The sequence below is a fragment of the Drosophila miranda genome, chromosome 3, assembly GCF_003369915.1.
Source record: "Drosophila miranda strain MSH22 chromosome 3, D.miranda_PacBio2.1, whole genome shotgun sequence".
In the NCBI taxonomy this organism is placed as follows: domain Eukaryota; kingdom Metazoa; phylum Arthropoda; class Insecta; order Diptera; family Drosophilidae; genus Drosophila; species Drosophila miranda.
Genome location: NC_046676.1, coordinates 21427392 through 21455075, shown reverse-complemented (window position 1 = coordinate 21455075; position 27684 = coordinate 21427392). Strand labels below are relative to the sequence as shown.

General features: G+C 42.9%; 3 protein-coding genes and 3 long non-coding RNA genes across 12 annotated transcripts in view; 3 read left to right on the top strand and 3 right to left on the bottom strand.

Moving 5' to 3' along the window:
• Positions 1-27684, bottom strand: part of LOC108159685 (flocculation protein FLO11) — a 46225-nt gene that overhangs the window by 13821 nt on the left and 4720 nt on the right. The gene's annotated exons all lie outside the window — the stretch shown is intronic.
• LOC108159687 (heterochromatin protein 1) lies at positions 10942-16152 on the bottom strand. 2 transcript variants are annotated; one of them, XM_017293193.2, is made up of 3 exons: positions 15425-16152; positions 15047-15277; positions 10942-11379 (listed from the first exon to the last, which is right to left on the bottom strand). In XM_017293193.2, the coding sequence occupies exons 1-3, from the start codon at positions 16058-16060 to the stop codon at positions 11341-11343; spliced, it is 906 nt and encodes a 301-aa protein (XP_017148682.2). In that variant the 5' UTR covers positions 16061-16152; the 3' UTR covers positions 10942-11340. The 2 variants fall into 2 exon arrangements, with proteins under 2 accessions (XP_017148682.2, XP_017148683.2); XM_017293194.2 differs by lacking the exon at positions 15047-15277 and having other exon boundaries at positions 15425-16151.
• LOC108159688 lies at positions 12002-13702 on the top strand. Of its 2 annotated transcripts, XR_004472374.1 has the most exons (3): positions 12002-12563; positions 12654-12973; positions 13047-13702. It is a non-coding gene; the product is annotated as an uncharacterized LOC108159688 (long non-coding RNA). The 2 variants fall into 2 exon arrangements; XR_001775347.2 differs by having other exon boundaries at positions 12003-12973.
• Positions 16170-18228, top strand: LOC117187824. Its single transcript, XR_004472377.1, has 2 exons — positions 16170-16435; positions 18146-18228. It is a non-coding gene; the product is annotated as an uncharacterized LOC117187824 (long non-coding RNA).
• LOC117187821 (heterochromatin protein 1) lies at positions 22486-27675 on the bottom strand. 3 transcript variants are annotated; one of them, XR_004472370.1, is made up of 3 exons: positions 26954-27675; positions 24529-26805; positions 22486-22923 (listed from the first exon to the last, which is right to left on the bottom strand). XR_004472370.1 is itself a non-coding variant. In XM_033390682.1 (3 exons), the coding sequence occupies exons 1-3, from the start codon at positions 27587-27589 to the stop codon at positions 22885-22887; spliced, it is 906 nt and encodes a 301-aa protein (XP_033246573.1). In that variant the 5' UTR covers positions 27590-27675; the 3' UTR covers positions 22486-22884. The 3 variants fall into 3 exon arrangements, 2 of the variants coding, with proteins under 2 accessions (XP_033246573.1, XP_033246574.1); XM_033390682.1 differs by having other exon boundaries at positions 26575-26805; XM_033390683.1 differs by lacking the exon at positions 24529-26805 and having other exon boundaries at positions 26954-27672.
• On the top strand, positions 23547-25230 carry LOC117187822. Of its 2 annotated transcripts, XR_004472373.1 has the most exons (3): positions 23547-24114; positions 24205-24506; positions 24580-25230. It is a non-coding gene; the product is annotated as an uncharacterized LOC117187822 (long non-coding RNA). The 2 variants fall into 2 exon arrangements; XR_004472372.1 differs by having other exon boundaries at positions 23548-24506.

The following is a 27684-nucleotide window of genomic DNA, read 5'->3' as shown; positions in this document are numbered from 1 at the left end:
CATTACCTGGCGGATGGTTAGAAGTATAGTGACGAGGCCTGAGAGTAACCCCATAAATTCCCAGATGCTCGGCCAGGCATAACTCATTTCCTACCTCTGACATCATATTCCCCCACGCCCAGTTCAGTAAACCCGATACTATTATTACTCTTGTGATTATTTTGGTCTTGACAAAATAGATAATTTCATTTAATTTACTCACTTTTAATGGACTTGGCCGATGTGATCAGAACCAACGCAAAAGATAATGATAAAAGAAACATAACAATACCCGTAAAAGCATCAAAGGAAACAAAATCGAAAGAAGAAAAAAAAACAGAGAACAATAAGCTTCCGACTCAGATCGCGAGCGATAATATCAAAGACAAACTTGAGAACTCTGTCAAGTGGTGGCGGCTCAGACAAGACAAGACTCCTCCGGCTATTTGCTAATTAGAAAATAATGCTCTCAGCCCACTCCAAGGTCAATGTCAGGCCCGGCCCAGCCCAGCCCAGCCCAGAACTTTTTCAGGCGCCAAAGCTGAAAGTTTGTCGCCCAAGTCGTTTGTCTGTCGGGCTCTCTATATGATAGAATATTTGGTTGGATGTTGCCATGGTGTCTGCTTGCATCAGAGGTGGTGGAGGTGGGTGTTTGCTCAACACAAATTCCAATTTAGTTTTTAATTATATTTACTAATACTCGCACTCCACTGACTACTGACTACTGACTACTGACTGCTGGTTAATTACATATGCAAACTTGTTACACAAAAAGTAAACCAAACCAAACGCAAGCAGCGAAAACAAAGAAAACTGTTGCAAGGCGGTTCGTCCGACAACTCTCCAGCTGGTTGCCTTCTCCACTACACTCGGCGAAAACTGGTGTCCGAAATTCGTATATTTTGTAGAATCAGTGTTCAACAAATAAACAGTTTTTCCGAGTGTATCTCTGTCCGCTCTGTGGTGGCGGTTATTGTTAGACAAACATTGTTGCAGGGTGCGGCGAGGGGCAGCATGCGCTCCCCGCAGCGCCAAATGTGTGGCAAGTAGCAAATGGCAAATAGCAAAATGCTAAGCCCCAAACGTTTGTCAGCAAATAAACGAATTTCACGTCTACTCGCGGAAAAAACTCCACCAGGGGTAGCCACCAGATGTTTGGCAGTTTGCCAAGTGGCTAGCCAACAAGTTGCAGCAAATAAAAGAAATATTTAGTACAAAGTTCTTGGAAAAGAGCGATCGTGATCGTAAGAATATGTTTGGGATGAAGAGAAATATCTGTCTTCGATCATAATGAAGTTACCCTCGCTTAATGCAGGAAATCCAAAAGAAATAGATGCATATATTTTTAGAACATTCCAGCAGTCGAACACCAATCGTTAATCAATGCAGCTAACAGGGAATCTGGAATCTGGAAACCTTTAATTAAACACCCTAGGCTGTGAGGTCCAAGACATGTCACCCGGGGAATGTGGTCGCTAACTCGTAGAACCACTACACACCCTCAAAGTAAGAGTCAAGTGTCGGGTTTCTAATTGCCTCACAGCCAGAGACAGCAGCCATACAGCCATACAGCCACACAGCCACAGAAGCACTCCCACTGGCTCTTCAAAGTACAGACACAAATTAAATACAATTACGAGTAAGGCAGAAATAATTGCGAAGCGTGAGCGACACGACTCATAAACAGGTTCTTGCTGGGATTAGAATGTTGTTCGGTCCGATCAGAAGTCTTGGGTTCTTGCGTTCTTTGTGCGGGTGTGTGCTGGGTGTTCCATTTCAAGGGGCAGGCGCATTCTAATTGCCACAAAAGCCGCCATGTCCTTGGCTGAGCTGGGGTTTTGTACGCCGATGATTGATTGGAACTTTGCCGTATTTCTCTCACTGGCCGAAAGGCGGATATTGTGTGAGTCGAGTCGGAAATTGGGGCTCGGGCAAAATATTCATAAATCAATTATGAAATCCAGTAAGCGAGCGTAAAGCAATTTAAACTGGTTCGGCATACGTTTTTCGACTTTGTTTTCCTCTTTTATGTCTCGTTCGCTTCAAGTATTTGCATAAATAGTGCAACTTGTGCGCCAATAATAATCTTAAGTGAATTTTGGTCAATGGGGAAGCAGGTGACTGCGAAACTGTTGCACTGCTTGGCCGCTTGGCTAGCGCAAGCAGACTCGAGTGCATTTACAACTGTTACAGAGTGTTTGTCTGCTGCTCATTTCATTCAGATTTTAGATAATATCTGGGTTATATGCCATAAAGGGGCAACATTCCTCATCGGTGTTACTGTCCCACCCCTTCCCCCCTGGGAACACAAAATTGAAAGCATTTTTCGGTGAAAACCGCATAAATTTGTAAACCATTTAAGTTAAAACCTTCCTCCGAACAACGGCAACGCCACTGATGGGCGTGGCGTGGTTGCGGCTGCTGTTCAAAACCAAAACAAAAAAAATACCTTACATAATACCCGCTGAGGTCAGTCTGGGGCGGTGAAATGAATGAATCTGTTGAGCGAAAGCCCCCCAAGGCAAGGCCCAAAACGAAAGTGAAATTACCATCGCTCATCTCTCTTGGATTCGAGTCAATTTTTTATTGGTTTTCGCTTGATTTTGGAAATTAAACAATTATGTATCCATCGATTTACAATTTTACTTTATGTTTATGGGTTCGAGGTAGTTTTGTAGAAAATTGATTTAAGGAAATAAAAACATCAGAGGAAAATTCATAATTTGAAGAAAGTTTTCGATTGGAAAATTATGAGAAATTAGACATTCATTAGGGAAACAACAAATGAACGCCAAATAAAGCCCAGAATCTCTCGCACTCAGACGGCGATGGCGTTTGGTCTACCTTTCGATAACTGCGGCATAAAAGGACAGCCACAAAAAGACAAAAGCATTGCTCTGGGATCATGGACTGATGAAAATGGCAAACGAACATGAAAAACTTCTTAGCTGGGAAATTCTTTAGCCGGTTTTAGTGTTGCCATTGCTCGATACCACTCCCGCGAATGGCCAAAAACCAAAACTGGTTCAATTCCAGCTCCCCTGAGCTGCCGGGCAGCGTGTGCGGGTGGCATTTGCCTCCCCGCACACACACACACAAACACACACACAGATGGCGATGGAGAGAGACTCACGACTTGGCCCAGAGGCAAACAAGCTCCAACAACAGCCCAATCCAGACTTTGGCCCTTCGTTTGGCTGGCTTTTCGTTTTCGGAGCTCGTGCTGGGTTCAAAGTTGGTCCGTGGAGTCCCTCCAAATCGTTTGGGTGAAAGGCCGCAGCTGATTTGCATTTTTTGGTTGCTTTTGGTTTATTTGGTCTGAGGCACATCGTCAATATTCTATCAATTATTTGATGTTTGATTTGTGCTTCACACTTGAATGTTGGCTCTTCTGCGCGTCGTCTGTGGTGTTTTCCGGTTTCCTCTCCCTGTGCCTCTCCCCCTCCGTTACCCTCCCCCTTTTGGCTGCTTCATCAGCTCCCAGTGGAGCTGCTCGTGCCATGATTTTCATTTTGGCTTGTTTTTTTTTTTCGAGGTGCGACTGCACTTTGTTTGCGTTCATTTTTTGTAGCCGCTCTTATTTTTGTTTTTATTTAACATTTATTTTTCTGCTTCTCCTTTCGGTTGGTTACTCCTATAGCTTTATGTAATTTGCAAAGCGTGCTCTAATAAAAGCAGCAACAAAATTATATTGCAAATATTAAAACTAAATTACGAGCCCAAATGCAAACGAGTTTCTTTTCGCGATTGCAAATACTCGTACTCGCAGTGGAATCAACAAGATAAAAACACAGAGATTGTCGGGTGCTGTGCTAGTGCTGGAGTGGCATACAACTTTGTATGGCATGGCCATAACTGGGCTTGGCTTGGCTCTGGCCAGGCCATAAATCGCGGTCAATAATCGTCAGAGTGCAAAAAAAAAGCACCACACAAGAGTGAAAACTGAATAAAGAACCTTAAGCACAGACCAAATCAGACAAAGATCAAAAAGAACATTCAATCTTCTACCAGTTATCCCCTTTTTTACTCCTGTATTAACCCATGCCTGATTTTTAGATTCCGATTAAGATATTCATGAAAATGATGTAATAAGAATAAAGCACTCCTTTCTAATGGACACAGATCCACTTTAAAGTACCTCCTGAAGCTCCTAATCTTGTTTTAGATCTCTGACATTAGCTTCAGGTCTGCTCCAGATTGTACTTGAATTATCATTCCAACAACGAACCGAAATTCCTTGCCATTGTCAGTGGCACTCAACAATCTCCCAATCTCCCATAGATTCCAAGCAAACAAACCCCTTCAGGGGGTAGAACAAATACAAACGAGTATCAAATACCGAACCCCAGACACGTAGCCAGATCTCCAAATAGAATGCCGTCAATGGAGCATAGAAAACTGTATCACGTACGTAACTGAACTGCGGACTGGACCGACCAGAACTCGACTGATCCCCGGTGAACTGTATGCGAGAAGGTGTGAAAAGCTGTTGACCGCCCAGGGTCCGCCTCCTCGTACTCCATTTGAGCCAACCTTTTCCATTTTTCCCCCCAAACATGGTTGGGTCTGGTGTGCGGGTTGCCTTTCTAAGTTTGTGGTTTTTGTAGGTCTATAAGTCGCGGCGGTGTTGATTGAATGTCTGGAGACTAGAGACCAGACTGTAACAAAAACTGAAGGATCGTGTGTCTGGGTCTTTGGTTTCTGCTTTTTTGGGCTTCGGTTGGTTTTTCTTGGGCCACGATGTCGTGCTGCCATTGTTCGCATTAGTGTTGCATATTAAGTAATAGAACTGTATTTTTTCCTCACCCTATCTCCAGCTCTATATCTGGGCTCCATCTGCATCTGTTTCTGTTTCTGTGTCTGCTCCAACCTTACCTCCGAGTGAAGTGGCGCAACAGCCATACTAAGTGAGTTGTTTCAATTTAAATGCAAGTGGCAACGAGAATTCGCTTTGGCATGGCATCAACGGCTGGCTATATTGCCAAAAGGGATTGTTTTTCTGTCTGTCGGACTACGTATTGCATTAAATCAGAGTTATGCCCCGAATGGGGGGATTTTAGATGGATCGAATGGAGGTTCTTGGGTAAACAGATTTATCATACTTGTTCTAGGCACTTGAATTGGAGATCAAGCCGTGTGAACAGTTGGCAGATCAGTAATAATATCTTTTGTTAGTACGGGTTAGTACCTATTAAAAGCTCAATTCTGCTCTATTTTATCTTCATAGCCAAGAAGGATCATTTACTACCGTACCAAAAATAAATGGTTAGTTATTCCCCTCTTCGGCCGTTATTCTGTGTTCTCCGAGGGCACATTTCGAAATGATTTCGAGCGTTGGAAAGAGAATGGCAAATGTGAAATCAATTTTGAGATTATTTCGTTGATCTTGCATAACCGATCCATAAACTCTCTCTCTGTCTCTCTTTCTCTTTGGACAATACGAAGACATAAAATATCAAGGGATAGGTTATGCAACCTTAGCCTACACCCAGAAATACATAATTCACGATTAGATCTGTCGCTCAACGGCACAAAATTTCTATGCATTGTAATTTTCCGCATAATTTCGCCTCCTTTTTTTCTGCGTGTTTGTCTTTGCCTTTGGCGAATATAAAGAATAACCCAACAAAAGACAGACACAGACACAGACAAGAAAAAAAAACAAAACAAAACATTTTGCCGCACGCTTCAGCGACAAAATGGTCAACAGTCTTGGCTTAGTTTTGTCGGCCAGATGTCTATTGTTGCTGTTGCCGTTGCTGTTGTAATTACAATGGCTATAGCCAGAGCCAGAGCTATCGCTATGGGTATGGCTGTTCTGGTTGTCGTGATTTATTGTGTGAACAGCAAGGTTTCTTTGATTCCCCCATTGGGGCTTACTTTGATTTGCTTTTGTTCTCCCACCGCATTTGCATATTCTTTGGGGGCTTGAGGCTTCATTTGGCTGCGGGTGCCACTCGAAATTGGGCGTGACTGGGCGTGGGCCAGATATCATACGCATAGAAGCCATACTCAAAGCTCAATGAGTCGCCAAGTGCTTTGGGCACTCTGAGCCCTCTGAAGCCGCTAAGTGGATCGGAATTGGCTTCCACCAAATGGAGGGTCAACGACCGGCGCACCAGCTCACCACCACTCCGTCCGCACGAAGATATGCAATTCTCGAGTGGTTATTAAAGCAAATAACACTTGAGAGTGCGGTCCCCACTGCCACCGTCAATCAAGAGTTGAATGGCTTTTGAAGTGGGACTCCCTCGACGTCTCTGTCCTCCTTTGCCTGCTTCTCCTCACGCCAACACACTCTGAATTGAATTCTTTTGCCAAATGATGCACTTCTCTGGCAGATCGACTGATGGCGGCTGAAATGCCTTGATCCGAGGACTACTTATGCGAATATGAAACTCACCTAAAAAGCTGATGACTGACTGGATTGGTTTCATGGTGTGCCCTGGTGTGGGAGGATTCTGATGTGGGCGCACGAAATAAATCACTAATGGGACTGTGCTCAAAAGTTAATCGATCAGTTGCCATTATCAAGTGATTGTAAGCACTGATTGAAAATTATTCTTCGCAGGTCAGCTGTTTAAAAAGCAGGGGTTCCATGTGAACATAACAAGCAGTGCATTAATAGGGAAAGCAGTGTATTCAGAGAGACATTCTCTGGGGCTCCCCAACAGCCTTGTTTTCCCAGTCAGTCCTTAAGTAAGTACCATATCCGTATTAGCCAAGGAGCTCGATAATTGCCAACTCATTGTTACCCGTTTCGCATTCCCCCGCTTCCCGCCTGGCCGTCCATTCATACTGCCCACTCATAAGACTTGACATTTTTATTAAAAACTCTGCTTCTTGGGACCGAGACCGGGACCGACAACCGGCTGCAATCAGGAGATCAGCAATGCAATGTCCCGACACACAAAGGGCATATTTTATGCATGCCGCTCGTTAAGCGGCTGCTTCTTCTTCTCAGGCTTTCAGGCTTTTAGGCCTCCACTTCATCGTGTTTGTTGTTGCTGCCAAATTGGCAACTGTTTGTGTTTATGGTTACTGTTGCTGCTGCTGCTTTTGGGCATCATTTCCTGCTGAAAAGCCGCTCTGCGACTCACTGAGAGAGAAAGACAGAGAGGGAGAGAGTTCCCATATTCTCCTTGTATATATTTATAGAGCCTCGCTGATGAACCGTAATCTCAAGGATAACTGCATATTTTTACTACAGGTTTCGCCTGCGCCTTCGCCTGCGCTTGCAGTAGCTGGGCCCATAATTTTCCAGTTACAAAAGGCCACAAAGGAAACGAATGACTTAGGGCACAAACTTGTTTGCTCTTCTTGCCATATCCGCGAGTGGCAGACCCTTCTATAATCTTCCTCCCTTTCAATATTTCGCTAACCAAAATGGGTTAATGGACAGCTTAAACTCCCCCCCCCCCTCCCTCCATTTCCTGAAGCGCTAATTTAACAGCAGAAAAGTGACACAAAAAATACATAAAAACGAGGGGGAACGTTGTGAGTTGCTGCGGAGACCGCAACTCTACAGTTATACCCGATACTAAGTCAGTATGGCTCTCCTCCGGCAGACGCCGCTAATATTAAACGACACAACAAAGAGTGCGTGCGAGAGAGACAGAAAATCAGTATGAGCGTGACGTCGGGGGCTGCGTAGCCACTGCAAATTGATTTTTTCCTCCTGGCTATTAAATTTATCTGATCTGATCCAGATTTAGCAATCTGATAGATATGGTCATTATCTATGATTCTGCGTTTCTAGTTTTCTCGTATCTTCAATATTGTGGATGCAACAGATTTTCGTCCTTTGTGGGGGCGGAAGGGGGTGGGGCGAAATTTTGAGATATACGTTTTATAGTGAGATCTAACAGGAGTGCGGATACTAAATTTGGTTACTCTAGCCTTAATAGTCTCTGAGATTTGTGAATATCCCCAGATTTGCATCCTTTGCGGGGGCGGAAGGGGGTGTGGCGAAATTTTGAAGCAAACTCGTCTCGGTCCGGTATATTAGGAGTGTGGATACCAAATTTGGTTGCTCTAGCTTTTATAGTCTCTGAGATCTAGGCGCTAATGTTTTACTCTAAGCAAAGCCGCCTATGCTACGTGTGTGTTAGAGAGAGACAGGGCGAGAAAAAATGAAATTGTTTTCTTGATGCTGGCTATAATAATAATACGATCCAATTCAGATTCTGCATTCTAAAAAAAATGGTCATTCTCTACGATTCTGCGTTTTTGGTTTTCTCGTATCTTTAAAATTGTGGATGCCACAGATTTTCGCCCTTTGTGGGGGCGGAAGTGGGCGGGGCGAAGTTTTGAAATATTTTTGTAGCAGTGACATATCACAGAAGTCTGGATCCGAAACATCGTTGCTCTAGCTCTTATAGTCTTTGAGCACTAGGCGCTGAAGGGGACGGACAGACGGACAGACGGACAGACGGACGGACGGACAGACAGACATGGCTCAATCGACTCGGCTATTGATGCTGATCAAGAATATATATCATTTATGGGGTCGGAAACGATTCCTTCTGGACGTTACACACATCCACTTTTACCACAAATCTAATATACCCCAATACTCATTTTGAGTATCGGGTATAAATATACAAAATAAAACCTCAGACCGCAAGCGAAAATATACGTATTTTGGGGCGTCATTTTAGGTTTATAATTATGGGGCCGAAAAGCTTTAATGACTGCAAATTGAATGGAGTCGAGTGTACGGAGGAACGGAGTATGTACGAACACCGGAGTTTTATTTTTTGCACTTTGCAATACGAGAAACGGAAATGCCGAAATGGCTAAAGCAAGAAAAAGAGAGAGAGAGAGAGAGAAGTCAAACAAATGGGTCAAGGATTTGAACAATTTTGCCACACTCGATTGGCTCTGGGTAGGGCATAGAGTTCAATTCGGTTCCGTTCCCGTTCCAGCCATCAAAGAATGGACATGGCACGACACAACACACACACACCTGGTGCTTGGTTTCTTTTTTCAAAATATTTGCGCTTGTTATGTCACTGACTCTTGGACTCTCGGACTCTCGGACAGAGGTACGAGCCATCAGCCGTGCATGGCCCATACGATTTCTGCTTGTTCGGAGTGCCCACAACCCAGCGGGTGGTTGTCCCACTCATGTGGCCATGGTTATGGCTATGGCTATGGCTATGGCTATGGGTATGGCCAAATATACGTACTCTTACGATATCTACATCTTGTACTTGGGGTGTCTGAGTCAGTCGGGTCAGTCGGCGGCATGAATCACTGGGATATTATGCCGGGGTCAGAGCTGCATTTGATTGGTTATTAGTGGGTTAATTGAGTGATATTTCGGTGCGGGGCCAGCCCGGTCCGGTGCATCTGTGTGGAAACTGTGGGAAACCTCAGAGATCGATCGAGAAACGTCAGAGCCATCGAAATATACATATCTACATATGAATATGAGTAAATGTGGGTTGGTTTTTCCATAGATCATATTTCTTGATCACCTCTTATGCAATCTTTTATATATTTTTTAACATATTACCCCTCCCCCCCCCGCGCATTGTGTTAATCACTCAATTTGCTGCGACTTTCGCCCCTTTGGCGAATGGCAACTGCCTCAACTGCCCTTCCAGCAACGCTTCCGCTTAGTGTCAACACTTTCTTTTTTTGCCAAAAATGTTGGATTTCGGTTTATGATTTATGCGACCGCCTGCCACAAATTGTCAAAAGAAATCCGCGATTTGCAGCACGAGTTCTGCTCGAGTGCCCGGCACCCAAATGACCACCGACTCGGACCCCGACAGTTCGATGCTAGGGGGCTGGTGGGGTGCTGTGGTCGGCGGTGCGGCCAAGTGGGAAGCCGTAAAAGCAACGCCCAACTGGCAGCCGAGTGGCACAGTTGCAACAAGTTGGCGACGCGAAAGTGAAACGAAACAAATGCAGAAAGAAAACGTTGTGGAAAAGCAGTTGCCAAAGCAGAGAGGCAGTAAAACACAAGAAATCCCAATTAAAAAGAAAAGCGAAAAGGTGTATGGCAATTCGAGTGGGGTCCGAAGCGAGAAACGAGAAAGAGAAGTAATTGCGTTCAATGCACTCCAATGGGGCGTGGCAACGACATCTACATTGGCAGTAACGGTGCCTGTGAGTCATGCCACAAGCGTTTCGCGTAGACAAAATGCCGCACATTTGTAGCTGGGCGAAAAGCGGAAATCGTAGGCGTAGAAAATACCAAAAGAAACCTACAAAATAACCCAAAGCGAGACAAAGCCTGTGTTACGCTTGAGAGGGAGCAAGATGGCAACAGGCATATCCATTTTAGGTATGTTTTTTAAAGCAATTAAATCATTCTATCTTCTTAAAATTTAAATTATTTAAAATGTTGCTTAAAATGAATTCAAGAATGCAGCCATTAAGTGACTCCCCAGATATTTTCAGCATGATCCCGCCCACCTGAACAGCGCCCAATTGTCAGACCGGGGCTAACCTCAAATCGGATCGAAAGAATGCAGTGAAAATTGCCGAAATTTACATATAAAGCTAATTTTTATCAATGCAGTCTCCCACCGCTCCGCCCCATTCCATTGGAGCGGAACACACCCCGAAAGAGCAACAAAAGAAATACCAATGCAAAATAATTTCCCTTCCCTTGCCCCACCGCAACGGTTTGCGGGGCAGTGCTGCTGGAAATAATTCAAAAAGTCAAGCAAAAATGTCAACCACTTCTGCCGGAAGAGTGCGAGGGGGTATGGTTTGTCTGAATTGCAATTTTGGTTAACAACCCATTGACATTTGGGCAAAGTATCTGCGCGAATTCAATGGAAGTTCAATTTTATTTTTATAGTCCGGCTAGAATAGGATATTCGATACAGCACTGAACATTGAGAGCCATGCCATGCGGCTGATGTGGGTTAGTGATTTTTCAAAACGATCGATGCCCCGTTTGACCATGAATATGCTCAAAAAGTATCAGATGTCACATGAAAATTGGCTATACTAATACACATATTTATTGGAAAATTGTTTATGCAAATTCTTTGTTCATTGTGATAAGTAATAGATCTGACTGAGCTTTCAAACTTTAAACGGTATAACAAACTTATTGTTTCAAATAATAGCTAGTTTCATTGATTCCTTCGTAGTTAACTTCGTCCAACGTAATGTACTAACTTTAAACTATAGTCTATAATTTCTTAATAATATTTAAACAAGTTCTTAATAGAAGCTCTTCGCGAGCATACAAATTATGTGTGAAAGAAGGTGTACTTTCGGTACATTCGAGTAAATACACATTGCTGTAAATACTTTAAAAAGATATGAAAATGATCAAAAACAAAGAAAAGGAAAGCAAATTTAAGAGCGTCGACCCTGAACTTGACGCATCTGCTATTTGTTGTTGTTCCCATTGCTAGAGCCAAATTTTACCTGCGAAGAAAAAGATCAACGAAAAATACATGAAAAAACACATTTTTGTTTTATTTTAGAGCTGTATAAACTAATTTGAATGCTGCAGTATAAATGAAAATCAGAGCGCCCGTAAAAGTGAATGAAAACAAAGGCAAATTTAATTATTTTAACGGGCGTGAAATTAATTAATTAAGAAGACAGCCCGCGGCGTCAGGCGTTCTGAGGGCGTGGTGTGTACCCAAATAAAGCCCAAAAACCAGATATTAACAAAGCAAGGTCACCTGCGGCTGAGGATGCACTTGGCATGGACGAATGAGCTTGGGGGCCAGAGAAACCAAATAAACTTTTTACTAGATCAAGCCACAAGGCCAGTTACAACGTTAAATGTTGGTTTTATAAGGCCTTACTAGTGTTGTGTACTTTCCCTAGATTTTTCTGAGACGGAACAAATTTTTAATTGAGTAGGAACAGATTCATGGACGGATAAGTCCAAATGCCTCCATTAGGTCTTCACAGCTCTCATATATGTACGATTTCCAGCAACCACATGATAAATATACCATAAATCCAAACAATCAATCACTTGTAATGAAGCCAAACGATGTGTAAACCGATATATCGCCATCAGGCTAATCATCGCACAGACAGGTTGGGCAATCCGACCCCCATCTCGAGCAGCTTTTGTTGTCTCCCTCTCACAGCGCACACACATAAATGCAAGGCAATTGCAACAACAACAGCAGCCGCACCAACCACATATAATTGCTGTTCCAATAACCTCTAACCCGAAGGCACAAAGCAGACAAACAACACACAACACACAAGAGATAACAACGAGAAATACAAATTGTGACTCGTGCTGTGCCACAACAAAACGAACACCGAACAAATAACCAAATATGTATATTAAACTGTCAAACCAAATAATAACCCAAGCCAGTCACACCCACACACACACTCACATAATGGCAGGGACATGGACATGGCGAGGCAGAGAGAAAGAGGCAGCTGCAAATTCGCACAAGTGAGCGCAAGGGAGACACACATAGCAGAAAAGGCAAAGGAGGAACACAAATATTTACAGTAAAACCAAGAGAGTATACCAAAAGAATAACAGAGAGAGAGGATCAGCTCTGCCTACGCGACCCGAAAGTTGTTGTTGCTGCTGCCACACATCTAACCTCAAATCGCTGCTGTTTTTGGTAATAAACGAAGCGTTAAACAAATTGCATTACAACAACAACCACAACATAGAAAACACATTTTTGGTTTCTTTCCGATTTGTTGTCTAGCATATGCAAAGCGTCATAAATGAGGCTGCCGCTGCCGCTGCCTTGGGCGTAATTACATCCACAGCCAAAAATGGTCAAACGAGAGAGAAAATTATCACATTGCAGCCCACTGTGTGTTGTTGTAATGCCAGCCACAAAAAGACTGAAATTAAATGCAAATTTTTGGCTCACACAAAACAAAATTTGTACACACACACACACACACACACACACACACACGCACACAAAAGGTTTCATAATCAGAAAATTTACTATTTTTCGGTGTCTTCTGCGGAGGAAATTAAAATTGTTGCTGCCGATATGCAATTTGAATAATTTTGGTAAGGCAATTAAAAAAGCTACCTTAAAATGAAAATATTTTGCAGATCTAATTTCCCTTTTCCTATCTGCTAGCCACTCCACTCCACTCCACTCCTCGAAAATGCCATACACATACGAGAATGTATGGCAAAACTAGTTCCAACCTCAGCGACAACAGCAAATGCCACGGACAGCGGGTCTAATTCCAACACAGACATAATTCAATGAACGCCAAAGTCGAAGGCAGCCCAGAAACACAGAAATCAGGAAGGTAGAAGCGAATAAATTGCACAGCAACAATGGAAAATAATAATAGATCGCTGGGCTGCGAGTGCCGGCACGCCTTGGACGTACAAATACAGAGATAATTGATTATATTATGCACTAATGTATGCATATGAACGTGTTAATTCCCTGAACAAAGTAAGGGTAAACCCAAATAACCCAACCAAAAAAACACTAAAATTTTGATGAACCCCAAGCACAAATCGAAATATTAGCTAGTTATAAATCATATCTAATATATGAACTGTGCTTCATGAAGAATAAGAGATTGAATTAAGACCGTACTGATCTGTAACTTTACACTGCCTTTTTGTGATTACCCTAGCTTTAGTTAACGGACTTAAATGTTTTTTAAAATTCAAACTAACGACTGACCTCTGCTCTAAACACTTTAAGTTAATTTAATAAAAGTTGTAATTAGCTGTAAGCCATTCAAGCAGCTATTAAATGAGTTACAGGGTCTAGCCAAAGTCATTTAATTAGCCATAAAAACAGATATATTTATATGTACGGACAATCTGAGTGCGAATCTAAGCAAACATTCATTCGAGCAATACAACAAAAAGCGTTCGCTTATGATCTGTGCGATGCAATCCAAGAAAATTGTGTAAACTGCTGAAATATGCAATCAGCAAGCAGCAGGCAGCTTACAAATGACATTGAAATGGCGCAAGCGTCAGCCAAATGGACACATTAGCCTGACCACGCCACAGGCGTGCTAGTGCTAGTCCAGTCAACATGCGCTACTCCGTCTAGGTGTGTCTCCCTCGATCCATGTGTACATGTCACTTGGGTGCTTTGAGTTTGGTTCGAATGGGTCTAGTCGGGGCCTGATTGAAGGTTACAGCAGTGTGATACAGCCATTAAACCACACATCCCAGAGAGCAGCATGAGCATGTCTCTCTTCTGTCTTCAGCACATCAATACAAGATCACAATTGTGGGTTTTCGGACTTCTTTCTGGGACTCTGGCCCCAGGTTGAACGAACCATGGAGCGTCTTAAACGCCTACATAGTGCGAGGGAGTTATTGGCTTGTTCTAGCCAAACGAACATGCCATGGATAGGAGCCAAAGCAGAAATAAGAGCTGTGATTCGCCAGTTGCTAAGCCGAAAGGTTCAAAGCAAAGGCGTCGTCGTCATCGCCGTTGGAAGCAGCTGTCAACAGATGCCACAGATAAGCCAAATGGAAACCAAAAACCCCAAGCCGAAGTCTCATAATTTTCGCAACTTGATCTTGAGCACGAAATCTACAATTGTAGGAACAGCAGAGTGAGTGTAGACACGTGTAGGGTATGAGAATTCATTCCATTACACTGAATTCTGTATCCCTTGAAGAAGCTGGCGTAAATCTTCTATGGCACAGTCATAAATCTGTTAAGTAACAAGTTCTATGCGTACAACAATTTGTCATGTGGCCACAGCCCTAACATTATCAATGATTTATGAAGAATTGCAGAAAATGCAGATACAGGTGCATATGTGCCTGTGAATGGTGCATGGTCCATACAGAATCCAAAAGTATGGTAAGTGGCATATAGGAAAACGTTTCCAGCAAGTTGTTTCGGTGGTAGACCGGATGGAGATGCTTCGTTTTCGCTTGTGTTTTTGTTTTTGTATTCCGATGGCATTTATCTTGACCCGAAGGCAAAGTGAAGTTTTCATGGCTCATGGCTCAAATTCTGCGAGCGTCGAACTGTAAAGCTATGAAAAGAAGCTGGCGATGAGCGGAAGTGCGCGTTTAAGGTTATGGGCACAGGGCCAGGTTAAACTAAATCTACACACGCAAACAGACAGACACAGAACTCACCAGGTCATCTTTGATCTGTTGAATAGTGTGGAAATATTGATTTATTTCATGTGAATATAAATCTTTTATATCATCGATATGGACCATATCAGGCTCATCGCGGCCAATCCACTTTACGACTAGATACAAATCATCTCTCACTTGAAATTTGTGGATCACGCTTTCCAGCTTGAGCCCAAGCGCTAAGCCAGAAATTTCATCCTGTTCATCCTCCTCATCCTCTGAAGTACTCTGTTATGGGGAAAGTGTAATCAGTATCAAATGAATTTTACTGCTTGAAAGCAAGGAAACCAAACAGTCCACGAAACCACAGTAGTGGAGTTCTAGGATTCAGTTTGATGTCCTGTCCTTTTAAATAATAAATAATTCCTTTCTTACACAGTCCTCGTCACCCTCAAGGGAGCTTTTGAGGTGAGTATTTTCGGTGGTCGTAGATAGCTTCCTCTCTTCGTCTTTCTTATGCTTCTTTTCAGCATCCAGTATGTCGCCGAACTTTACTTTTTTTTCATTGGTAGGGAGATCTGGTTGTGGTGGGGGTTTGGTTTGCTTGGTAGGCAGAACTGGATCTGGTTGGGGTTGGGAAAGCGAAGAGGTGGAAGAGGATGAGGAAGAGGAGGAGGAGTAGGAGGATGTGGCTGACGACACCCTTTGACTTTTTGCTGGGGTTACTGGTTCAAAAGCCGGCGATGTTTCCTCGGCTCTGGATTCGCTCAGCTGGACAACTTTTTTATTCCAATCGTAGATTTGAATAGGCTTTTGGTCTTCCGGTTTGCTGCAACTATTATAGTAGTAGACATGGTTTTCAAATTGGGCCAACAGATGGATGCAGTTCCCAAGGTTCTTCATTGGCTCCCACGTGCTGCTCTCTGGCGCAAAGCCCTCCCATTTAACAAAATACTGCGTTTCTCCTTGGCAGAAGCGCTTTCCTGTGATGTTTTCAACGCCGTATTCTTTTTCAATATTCATGGCATTGGGAGTTTTTGATTTGGGCGTTTTCTTTTTTGTATTTTTCATTTTTTATGAATATTGCGGAATTTCACGAATTATATCTTGCACTGATGGTCCTGCCAACTTACTCAAAATATATTTACATATACACATATCGTTGCAAACAATCAGCTGGTCCGATGACGATCAGTGCTGTCAACTCGTCCTATTTTATTATTATCAAATTATTAATTGATTGATATTTATTAAACAATGCATACGGACTTTGGGAAATATTTCAGTCAACTGAACATTATATAAAGCAACCAGCCCAGCCGCAACTCTGCTGTTGCACCTGTTTGTGTCTCTAAACTCGTTTCTCGCTCCTTTTTAGAGTGCCCACAGCTAATGTGCAGCAAAGTTGAGCGGAAATATGTAACTGTGCTCTGTGGAAATGCGAATGTATGTATTTTAATTGGCCATCGGGAAAATGTGCAACTTTTCTCTTTCGGCGCATGTATGTACATACATTTGTTACACTTGGCTTGTTTCCCAGAGGGCAATGCCGGCTAGCTGTCGACCCCAGGGCTGGGTAGTTCCCCTTGCCCGCCAAATGTAGACAAAAAAGGAGACATACTACTTCTCGGGACATCAAAACTAACAACAACCTAACAACAACAAAGAAAATCATAAACAGACGGCTATCAAGTGGGTGAAGCTTGGGTGTTATCACTTCGCGCGCCCGCCCTACCTGTGACCAAACACAACGTTCATTTTGGCCACCCTCTGCTGGAACGGTAACGGCTGGCCTAATCCATGGCTTACGCCACGCGTCCTCCCTCTATTTTAAATTTAATGCATCATGCTTCAATATCTATCCAAGCTTTAATAATCGTAAATTGACAATTTCATCTTTCTCATTAATAAATAGCTATACTCAAAATTATCACTAACCACTAAGAAACACCAAAACGTTCGACACAAAGGCAAACAAGGAAATAACTGCTGAAAATTCGTTCAACCAACAGGGATACCCTCACCCATACGTAATGGAATATGTGTAGATGAGTGGATCCAGTTTTACGGGAGTTAATTTAACTCGGGCCCCTACGGAGACTTAACCTACCAAGAGCTCTTGTTAAGGGTCCCCGGGACATAAACAATAAACAATATTTTTTTCACAAATCGCTCGCCCAAATACGGTGGACTGATGGGACCCCCGCGTCACCCACTAAGGGTTAATCTTCTGGCACTGAACAGCTGATCGCAGATTTAGGTTCGTGAAAGGTGTTGGTGTTTTTACATATTTTTTTTCAATGTACGTTAAACGGTTTAAGCTAATACTAATTACTAAATAAAGGACAACACACGGAACAAAATAACATTTAATGTGGAACGGTGTTTGGAGTGCGGATTATGTTTTTTTTCTTTAAATTCAAACGACGTGGGCGATCGCTGGCCGTGGCCGGTCAGCCCTAAATTTATATAGGTCCGAGTATACGTGTGCGCGAGTGTGTGTGTGTGAATAGGGTTTCGGGGCTGTTACCTGGTGAATGAGACCAAACGTGTGGCACGCACTGGAAGGCGATGCAACGATCGTGCGGTGTGGCTAGAATCGCCCTGGCAGCTAAATCGTTCTCTTTCACCCTCCCCCTTCACACGTCCCGCGCTACTTGGCTCACACACGCGCAACTGGAACGAACTCACTCAGGTTCCGTTGGGCAGTCTTCTTCTCTGCAGTCGACTTTCTCGAACTCCAGTGTCCCTCTCCAGGAAACCTTCTGGCCCGGTTCTGGTGGCTATATTCCTTGCCGGCTGTTTGTAAAATTTTCTGCATTACAACCTATTTTATCGCCCGCCTTTTCTGTACTCACTTCAAACTTTCTGTTTTAAGCACAAAATTTCCAATTTCGACGTTACTCCGTCCACGCTCCACGATTTCTATAATCCAATCCACGTTTTCTAATATTTTCACTCCTATTTATCCCTTTTTCCCTTACTAATACATATAACTAATCCTATTCTCTTCCTTATATCTCCAGTGACGGCTCCAGCTCCCCCCGATGTCCCCATACACCATCGAGCCTCCCTGGACTTCCGCTAGATGGCGCGTCGCCCTCAGCCCTGGCCACCTATCGTTCAGGTGGGACTGGAACACATTTCATGTTACAGAAATTGAAATAGTGCGGAGCGGTGTATTTTCACTGGAATAATGCTCGTGGAGTACATATTGCATTAAATCAGAGTTATGCCCGGAATGGGGGGATTTTAGATGGATCGAATGGAGGTTCTTGGGTAAACAGATTTATCATACTTGTTCTAGGCACTTGAATTGGAGATCAAGCCGTGTGAACAGTTGGCAGATCAGTAATAATATCTTTTGTTAGTACGGGTTATTACCTATTAAAAGCTCAATTCTGCTCTATTTTATCTTCATAGCCAAGAAGGATCATTTACTACCGTACCAAAAATAAATGGTTAGTTATTCCCCTCTTCGGCCGTTATTCTGTGTTCTCCGAGGGCACATTTCGAAATGATTTCGAGCGTTGGAAAGAGAATGGCAAATGTGAAATCAATTTTGAGATTATTTCGTTGATCTTGCATAACCGATCCATAAACTCTCTCTCTGTCTCTCTTTCTCTTTGGACAATACGAAGACATAAAATATCAAGGGATAGGTTATGCAACCTTAGCCTACACCCAGAAATACATAATTCACGATTAGATCTGTCGCTCAACGGCACAAAAATTTCTATGCATTGTAATTTTCCGCATAATTTCGCCTCCTTTTTTTCTGCGTGTTTGTCTTTGCCTTTGGTGAATATAAAGAATAACCCAACAAAAGACAGACACAGACACAGACAAGAAAAAAAAACAAAACAAAACATTTTGCCGCACGCTTCAGCGACAAAATGGTCAACAGTCTTGGCTTAGTTTTGTCGGCCAGATGTCTATTGTTGCTGTTGCCGTTGCTGTTGTAATTACAATGGCTATAGCCAGAGCCAGAGCTATCGCTATGGGTATGGCTGTTCTGGTTGTCGTGATTTATTGTGTGAACAGCAAGGTTTCTTTGATTCCCCCATTGGGGCTTACTTTGATTTGCTTTTGTTCTCCCACCGCATTTGCATATTCTTTGGGGGCTTGAGGCTTCATTTGGCTGCGGGTGCCACTCGAAATTGGGCGTGACTGGGCGTGGGCCAGATATCATACGCATAGAAGCCATACTCAAAGCTCAATGAGTCGCCAAGTGCTTTGGGCACTCTGAGCCCTCTGAAGCCGCTAAGTGGATCGGAATTGGCTTCCACCAAATGGAGGGTCAACGACCGGCGCACCAGCTCACCACCACTCCGTCCGCACGAAGATATGCAATTCTCGAGTGGTTATTAAAGCAAATAACACTTGAGAGTGCGGTCCCCACTGCCACCGTCAATCAAGAGTTGAATGGCTTTTGAAGTGGGACTCCCTCGACGTCTCTGTCCTCCTTTGCCTGCTTCTTCTCACGCCAACACACTCTGAATTGAATTCTTTTGCCAAATGATGCACTTCTCTGGCAGATCGACTGATGGCGGCTGAAATGCCTTGATCCGAGGACTACTTATGCGAATATGAAACTCACCTAAAAAGCTGATGACTGACTGGATTGGATTCATGGTGTGCCCTGGTGTGGGAGGATTCTGATGTGGGCGCACGAAATAAATCACTAATGGGACTGTGCTCAAAAGTTAATCGATCAGTTGCCATTATCAAGTGATTGTAAGCACTGATTGAAAATTATTCTTCGCAGGTCAGCTGTTTAAAAAGCAGTGGTTCCATGTGAACATAACAAGCAGTGCATTAATAGGGAAAGCAGTGTATTCAGAGAGACATTCTCTGGGGCTCCCCAACAGCCTTGTTTTCCCAGTCCATAATTTTCCAGTTACAAAAGGCCACAAAGGAAACGAATGACTTAGGGCACAAACTTGTTTGCTCTTCTTGCCATATCCGCGAGTGGCAGACCCTTCTATAATCTTCCTCCCTTTCAATATTTCGCTAACCAAAATGGGTTAATGGACAGCTTAAACTCCCCCCCCCCCCCCTCCCTCCATTTCCTGAAGCGCTAATTTAACAGCAGAAAAGTGACACAAAAAATACATAAAAAATATACAAAATAAAACCTCAGACCGCAAGCGAAAATATACGTATTTTGGGGCGTCATTTTAGGTTTATAATTATGGGGCCGAAAAGCTTTAATGACTGCAAATTGAATGGAGTCGAGTGTACGGAGGAACGGAGTATGTACGAACACCGGAGTTTTATTTTTTGCACTTTGCAATACGAGAAACGGAAATGCCGAAATGGCTAAAGCAAGAAAAAAAGAGAGAGAGAGAGAGAGAAGTCAAACAAATGGGTCAAGGATTTGAACAATTTTGCCACACTCGATTGGCTCTGGGTAGGGCATAGAGTTCAATTCGGTTCCGTTCCCGTTCCAGCCATCAAAGAATGGACATGGCACGACACAACACACACACACCTGGTGCTTGGTTTCTTTTTTCAAAATATTTGCGCTTGTTATGTCACTGACTCTTGGACTCTCGGACTCTCGGACAGAGGTATGAGCCATCAGCCGTGCATGGCCCATACGATTTCTGCTTGTTCGGAGTGCCCACAACCCAGCGGGTGGTTGTCCCACTCATGTGGCCATGGTTATGGCTATGGCTATGGCTATGGCTATGGGTATGGCCAAATATACGTACTCTTACGATATCTACATCTTGTACTTGGGGTGTCTGAGTCAGTCGGGTCAGTCGGCGGCATGAATCACTGGGATATTATGCCGGGGTCAGAGCTGCATTTGATTGGTTATTAGTGGGTTAATTGAGTGATATTTCGGTGCGGGGCCAGCCCGGTCCGGTGCATCTGTGTGGAAACTGTGGGAAACCTCAGAGATCGATCGAGAAACGTCAGAGCCATCGAAATATACATATCTACATATGAATATGAGTAAATGTGGGTTGGTTTTTCCATAGATCATATTTCTTGATCACCTCTTATGCAATCTTTTATATATTTTTTAACATATTACCCCTCCCCCCCCCTCCCCGCCGCGCATTGTGTTAATCACTCAATTTGCTGCGACTTTCGCCCCTTTGGCGAATGGCAACTGCCTCAACTGCCCTTCCAGCAACGCTTCCGCTTAGTGTCAACACTTTCTTTTTTTGCCAAAAATGTTGGATTTCGGTTTATGATTTATGCGACCGCCTGCCACAAATTGTCAAAAGAAATCCGCGATTTGCAGCACGAGTTCTGCTCGAGTGCCCGGCACCCAAATGACCACCGACTCGGACCCCGACAGTTCGATGCTAGGGGGCTGGTGGGGTGCTGTGGTCGGCGGTGCGGCCAAGTGGGAAGCCGTAAAAGCAACGCCCAACTGGCAGCCGAGTGGCACAGTTGCAACAAGTTGGCGACGCGAAAGTGAAACGAAACAAATGCAGAAAGAAAACGTTGTGGAAAAGCAGTTGCCAAAGCAGAGAGGCAGTAAAACACAAGAAATCCCAATTAAAAAGAAAAGCGAAAAGGTGTATGGCAATTCGAGTGGGGTCCGAAGCGAGAAACGAGAAAGAGAAGTAATTGCGTTCAATGCACTCCAATGGGGCGTGGCAACGACATCTACATTGGCAGTAACGGTGCCTGTGAGTCATGCCACAAGCGTTTCGCGTAGACAAAATGCCGCACATTTGTAGCTGGGCGAAAAGCGGAAATCGTAGGCGTAGAAAATACCAAAAGAAACCTACAAAATAACCCAAAGCGAGACAAAGCCTGTGTTACGCTTGAGAGGGAGCAAGATGGCAACAGGCATATCCATTTTAGGTATGTTTTTTAAAGCAATTAAATCATTCTATCTTCTTAAAATTTAAATTATTTAAAATGTTGCTTAAAATGAATTCAAGAATGCAGCCATTAAGTGACTCCCCAGATATTTTCAGCATGATCCCACCCACCTGAACAGCGCCCACTTGTCAGACCGGGGCTAACCTCAAATCGGATCGAAAGAATGCAGTGAAAATTGCCGAAATTTACATATAAAGCTAATTTTTATCAATGCAGTCTCCCTCCGCTCCGCCCCATTTCATTAGAGCGGAACACACCCCGAAAGAGCAACAAAAGAAATACCAATGCAAAAAAATTTCCCTTCCCTTGCCCCACCGCAACGGTTTGCGGGGCAGTGCTGCTGGAAATAATTCAAAAAGTCAAGCAAAAATGTCAACCACTTCTGCCGGAAGAGTGCGAGGGGGTATGGTTTGTCTGAATTGCAATTTTGGTTAACAACCCATTGACATTTGGGCAAAGTATCTGCGCGAATTCAATGGAAGTTCAATTTTATTTTTATAGTCCGGCTAGAATAGGATATTCGATACAGCACTGAACATTGAGAGCCATGCCATGCGGCTGATGTGGGTTAGTGATTTTTCAAAACGATCGATGCCCCGTTTGACCATGAATATGCTCAAAAAGTATCAGATGTCACATGAAAATTGGCTATACTAATACACATATTTATTGGAAAATTGTTTATGCAAATTCTTTGTTCATTGTGATAAGTAATAGATCTGACTGAGCTTTCAAACTTTAAACGGTATAACAAACTTATTGTTTCAAATAATAGCTAGTTTCATTGATTCCTTCGTAGTTAACTTCGTCCAACGTAATGTACTAACTTTAAACTATAGTCTATAATTTCTTAATAATATTTAAACAAGTTCTTAATAGAAGCTCTTCGCGAGTATACAAATTATGTGTGAAAGAAGGTGTACTTTCGGTACATTCGAGTAAATACACATTGCTGTAAATACTTTAAAAAGATATGAAAATGATCAAAAACAAAGAAAAGGAAAGTAAATTTAAGAGCGTCGACCCTGAACTTGACGCATCTGCTATTTGTTGTTGTTCCCATTGCTAGAGCCAAATTTTACCTGCGAAGAAAAAGATCAACGAAAAATACATGAAAAAACACATTTTTGTTTTATTTTAGAGCTGTATAAACTAATTTGAATGCTGCAGTATAAATGAAAATCAGAGCGCCCGTAAAAGTGAATGAAAACAAAGGCAAATTTAATTATTTTAACGGGCGTGAAATTAATTAATTAAGAAGACAGCCCGCGGCGTCAGGCGTTCTGAGGGCGTGGTGTGTACCCAAATAAAGCCCAAAAACCAGATATTAACAAAGCAAGGTCACCTGCGGCTGAGGATGCACTTGGCATGGACGAATGAGCTTGGGGGCCAGAGAAACCAAATAAACTTTTTACTAGATCAAGCCACAAGGCCAGTTACAACGTTAAATGTTGGTTTTATAAGGCCTTACTAGTGTTGTGTACTTTCCCTAGATTTTTCTGAGACGGAACAAATTTTTAATTGAGTAGGAACAGATTCATGGACGGATAAGTCCAAATGCCTCCATTAGGTCTTCACAGCTCTCATATATGTACGATTTCCAGCAACCACATGATAAATATACCATAAATCCAAACAATCAATCACTTGTAATGAAGCCAAACGATGTGTAAACCGATATATCGCCATCAGGCTAATCATCGCACAGACAGGTTGGGCAATCCGACCCCCATCTCGAGCAGCTTTTGTTGTCTCCCTCTCACAGCGCACACACATAAATGCAAGGCAATTGCAACAACAACAGCAGCCGCACCAACCACATATAATTGCTGTTCCAATAACCTCTAACCCGAAGGCACAAAGCAGACAAACAACACACAACACACAAGAGATAACAACGAGAAATACAAATTGTGACTCGTGCTGTGCCACAACAAAACGAACACCGAACAAATAACCAAATATGTATATTAAACTGTCAAACCAAATAATAACCCAAGCCAGTCACACCCACACACACACTCACATAATGGCAGGGACATGGACACGGCGAGCCAGAGAGATGAGAGAAAGAGGCAGCTGAAAATTCGCACAAGTGAGCGCAAGGGAGACACACATAGCAGAAAAGGCAAAGGAGGAACACAAATATTTACAGTAAAACCAAGAGAGTATACCAAAAGAATAACAGAGAGAGAGGATCAGCTCTGCCTACGCGACCTGAAAGTTGTTGTTGCTGCTGCCACACATCTAACCTCAAATCGCTGCTGTTTTTGGTAATAAACGAAGCGTTAAACAAATTGCATTACAACAACAACCACAACATAGAAAACACATTTTTGGTTTCTTTCCGATTTGTTGTCTAGCATATGCAAAGCGTCATAAATGAGGCTGCCGCTGCCGCTGCCTTGGGCGTAATTACATCCACAGCCAAAAATGGTCAAACGAGCGAGAAAATTATCACATTGTAGCCCACTGTGTGTTGTTGTAATGCCAGCCACAAAAAGACTGAAATTAAATGCAAATTTTTGGCTCACACAAAACAAAATTTGTACACACACACACACACACACACACACGCACACAAAAGGTTTCATAATCAGAAAATTTACTATTTTTCGGTGTCTTGAGCGGAGATTGCTGCCGATATGCAATTTGAATAATTTTGGTAAGGCAATTAATAAAGCTACCTTAAAATGAAAATATTTTGCAGATCTAATTTCCCTTTTCCTATCTGCTAGCCACTCCACTCCACTCCTCGAAAATGCCATACACATACGAGAATGTATGGCAAAACTAGTTCCAACCTCAGCGACAACAGCAAATGCCACGGACAGCGGGTCTAATTCCAACACAGACATAATTCAATGAACGCCAAAGTCGAAGGCAGCCCAGAAACACAGAAATCAGGAAGGTAGAAGCGAATAAATTGCACAGCAACAATGGAAAATAATAATAGATCGCTGGGCTGCGAGTGCCGGCACGCCTTGGACGTACAAATACAGAGATAATTGATTATATTATGCACTAATGTATGCATATGAACGTGTTAATTCCCAGAACAAACTAAGGGTAAACCCAAATAACCCAACCAAAAAAACACTAAAATTTTGATGAACCCCAAGCACAAATCGAAATATTAGCTAGTTATAAATCATATCTCATATATGAACTGTGCTTCATGAAGAATAAGAGATTGAATTAAGACCGTACTGATCTGTAACTTTACACTGCCTTTTTGTGATTACCCTAGCTTTAGTTAACGGACTTAAATGTTTTTTAAAATTCAAACTAACGACTGACCTCTGCTCTAAACACTTTAAGTTAATTTAATAAAAGTTGTAATTAGCTGTAAGCCATTCAAGCAGCTATTAAATGAGTTACAGGGTCTAGCCAAAGTCATTTAATTAGCCATAAAAACAGATATATTTATATGTACGGACAATCTGAGTGCGAATCTAAGCAAACATTCATTCGAGCAATACAACAAAAAGCGTTCGCTTATGATCTGTGCGATGCAATCCAAGAAAATTGTGTAAACTGCTGAAATATGCAATCAGCAAGCAGCAGGCAGCTTACAAATGACATTGAAATGGCGCAAGCGTCAGCCAAATGGACACATTAGCCTGACCACGCCACAGGCGTGCTAGTGCTAGTCCAGTCAACATGCGCTACTCCGTCTAGGTGTGTCTCCCTCGATCCATGTGTACATGTCACTTGGGTGCTTTGAGTTTGGTTCGAATGGGTCTAGTCGGGGCCTGATTGAAGGTTACAGCAGTGTGATACAGCCATTAAACCACACATCCCAGAGAGCAGCATGAGCATGTCTCTCTTCTGTCTTCAGCACATCAATACGAGATCACAATTGTGGGTTTTCGGACTTATTTCTGGGACTCTGGCCCCAGGTTGAACGAACCATGGAGCGTCTTAAACGCCTACATAGTGCGAGGGAGTTATTGGCTTGTTCTAGCCAAACGAACATGCCATGGATAGGAGACAAAGCAGAAATAAGAGCTGTGATTCGCCAGTTGCTAAGCCGAAAGGTTCAAAGCAAAGGCGTCGTCGCCATCGCCGTTGGAAGCAGCTGTCAACAGATGCCACAGATAAGCCAAATGGAAACCAAAAACCCCAAGCCAAAGTCTCATAATTTTCGCAACTTGATCTTGAGCACGAAATCTACAATTGTAGGAACAGCAGAGTGAGTGTAGACACGTGTAGGGTATGAGAATTCATTCCATTACACTGAATTCTGTATCCCTTGAAGAAGCTGGCGTAAATCTTCTATGGCACAGTCATAAATCTGTTAAGTAACAAGTTCTATGCGTACAACAATTTGTCATGTGGCCACAGCCCTAACATTATCAATGATTTATGAAGAATTGCAGAAAATGCAGATACAGGTGCATATGTGCCTGTGAATGGTGCATGGTCCATGCAGAATCCAAAAGTATGGTAAGTGGCATATAGGATAACGTTTCCAGCAAGTTGATTCGGTGGTAGACCGGATGGAGATGCTTCGTTTTCGCTTGTGTTTTTGTTTTTGTATTCCGATGGCATTTATCTTGACCCGAAGGCAAAGTGAAGTTTTCATGGCTCATGGCTCAAATTCTGCGAGCGTCGAACTGTAAAGCTATGAAAAGAAGCTGGCGATGAGCGGAAGTGCGCGTTTAAGGTTATGGGCACAGGGCCAGGTTAAACTAAATCCACACACGCAAACAGACAGACACAGAACTCACCAGGTCATCTTTGATCTGTTGAATAGTCTGGAAATATTGATTTATTTCATGTGAATATAAATCTTTTATATCATCGATATGGACCATATCAGGCACATCGCGGCCAATCCACTTTACGACTAGATACAAATCATCTCTCACTTGAAATTTGTGGATCACGCTTTCCAGCTTGAGCCCAAGCGCTAAGCCAGAAATTTCATCCTGTTCATCCTCCTCATCCTCTGGAGTACTCTGTTATGGGGAAAGTGTAATCAGTATCAAATTAATTTTACTGCTTGAAAGCAAGGAAACCAAACAGTCACACGAAACCACAGTAGTGGAATTCTAGGATTCAGTTTGATGTCCTGTCCTTTTAAATAATAAATAATTCCTTTCTTACACAGTCCTCGTCACCCTCAAGGGAGCTTTTGAGGTGAGTATTTTCGGTGGTCGTAGATAGCTTCCTCTCTTCGTCTTTCTTATGCTTCTTTTCAGCATCCAGTATGTCGCCGAACTTTACTTTTTTTTCATTGGTAGGGAGATCTGGTTGTGGTGGGGGTTTGGTTTGCTTGGTAGGCAGAACTGGATCTGGTTGGGGTTGGGAAAGCGAAGAGGTGGAAGAGGATGAGGAAGAGGAGGAGGAGTAGGAGGATGTGGCTGACGACACCATTTGACTTTTTGGTGGGGTTACTGGTTCAAAAGCCGGCGATGTTTCCTCGGCTCTGGATTCGCTCAGCTGGACAACTTTTTTATTCCAATCGTAGATTTGAATAGGCTTTTGGTCTTCCGGTTTGCTGCAACTATTATAGTAGTAGACATCGTTTTCAAATTGGGCCAACAGATGGATGCAGTTCCCAAGGTTCTTCATTGGCTCCCACGTGCTGCTCTCTGGCGCAAAGCCCTCCCATTTAACAAAATACTGCGTTTCTCCTTGGAAGAAGCGCTTTCCTGTGATGTTTTCAACGACGTATTCTTTTTCAATATTCATGGCATTGGGAGTTTTTGAATTGGGCGTTTTATTTTTTGTATTTTTCATTTTTTATGAATATTGCGGAATTTCACGAATTATATCTTGCACTGATGGTCCTGCCAACTTACTCAAAATATATTTACATATACACATATCGTTGC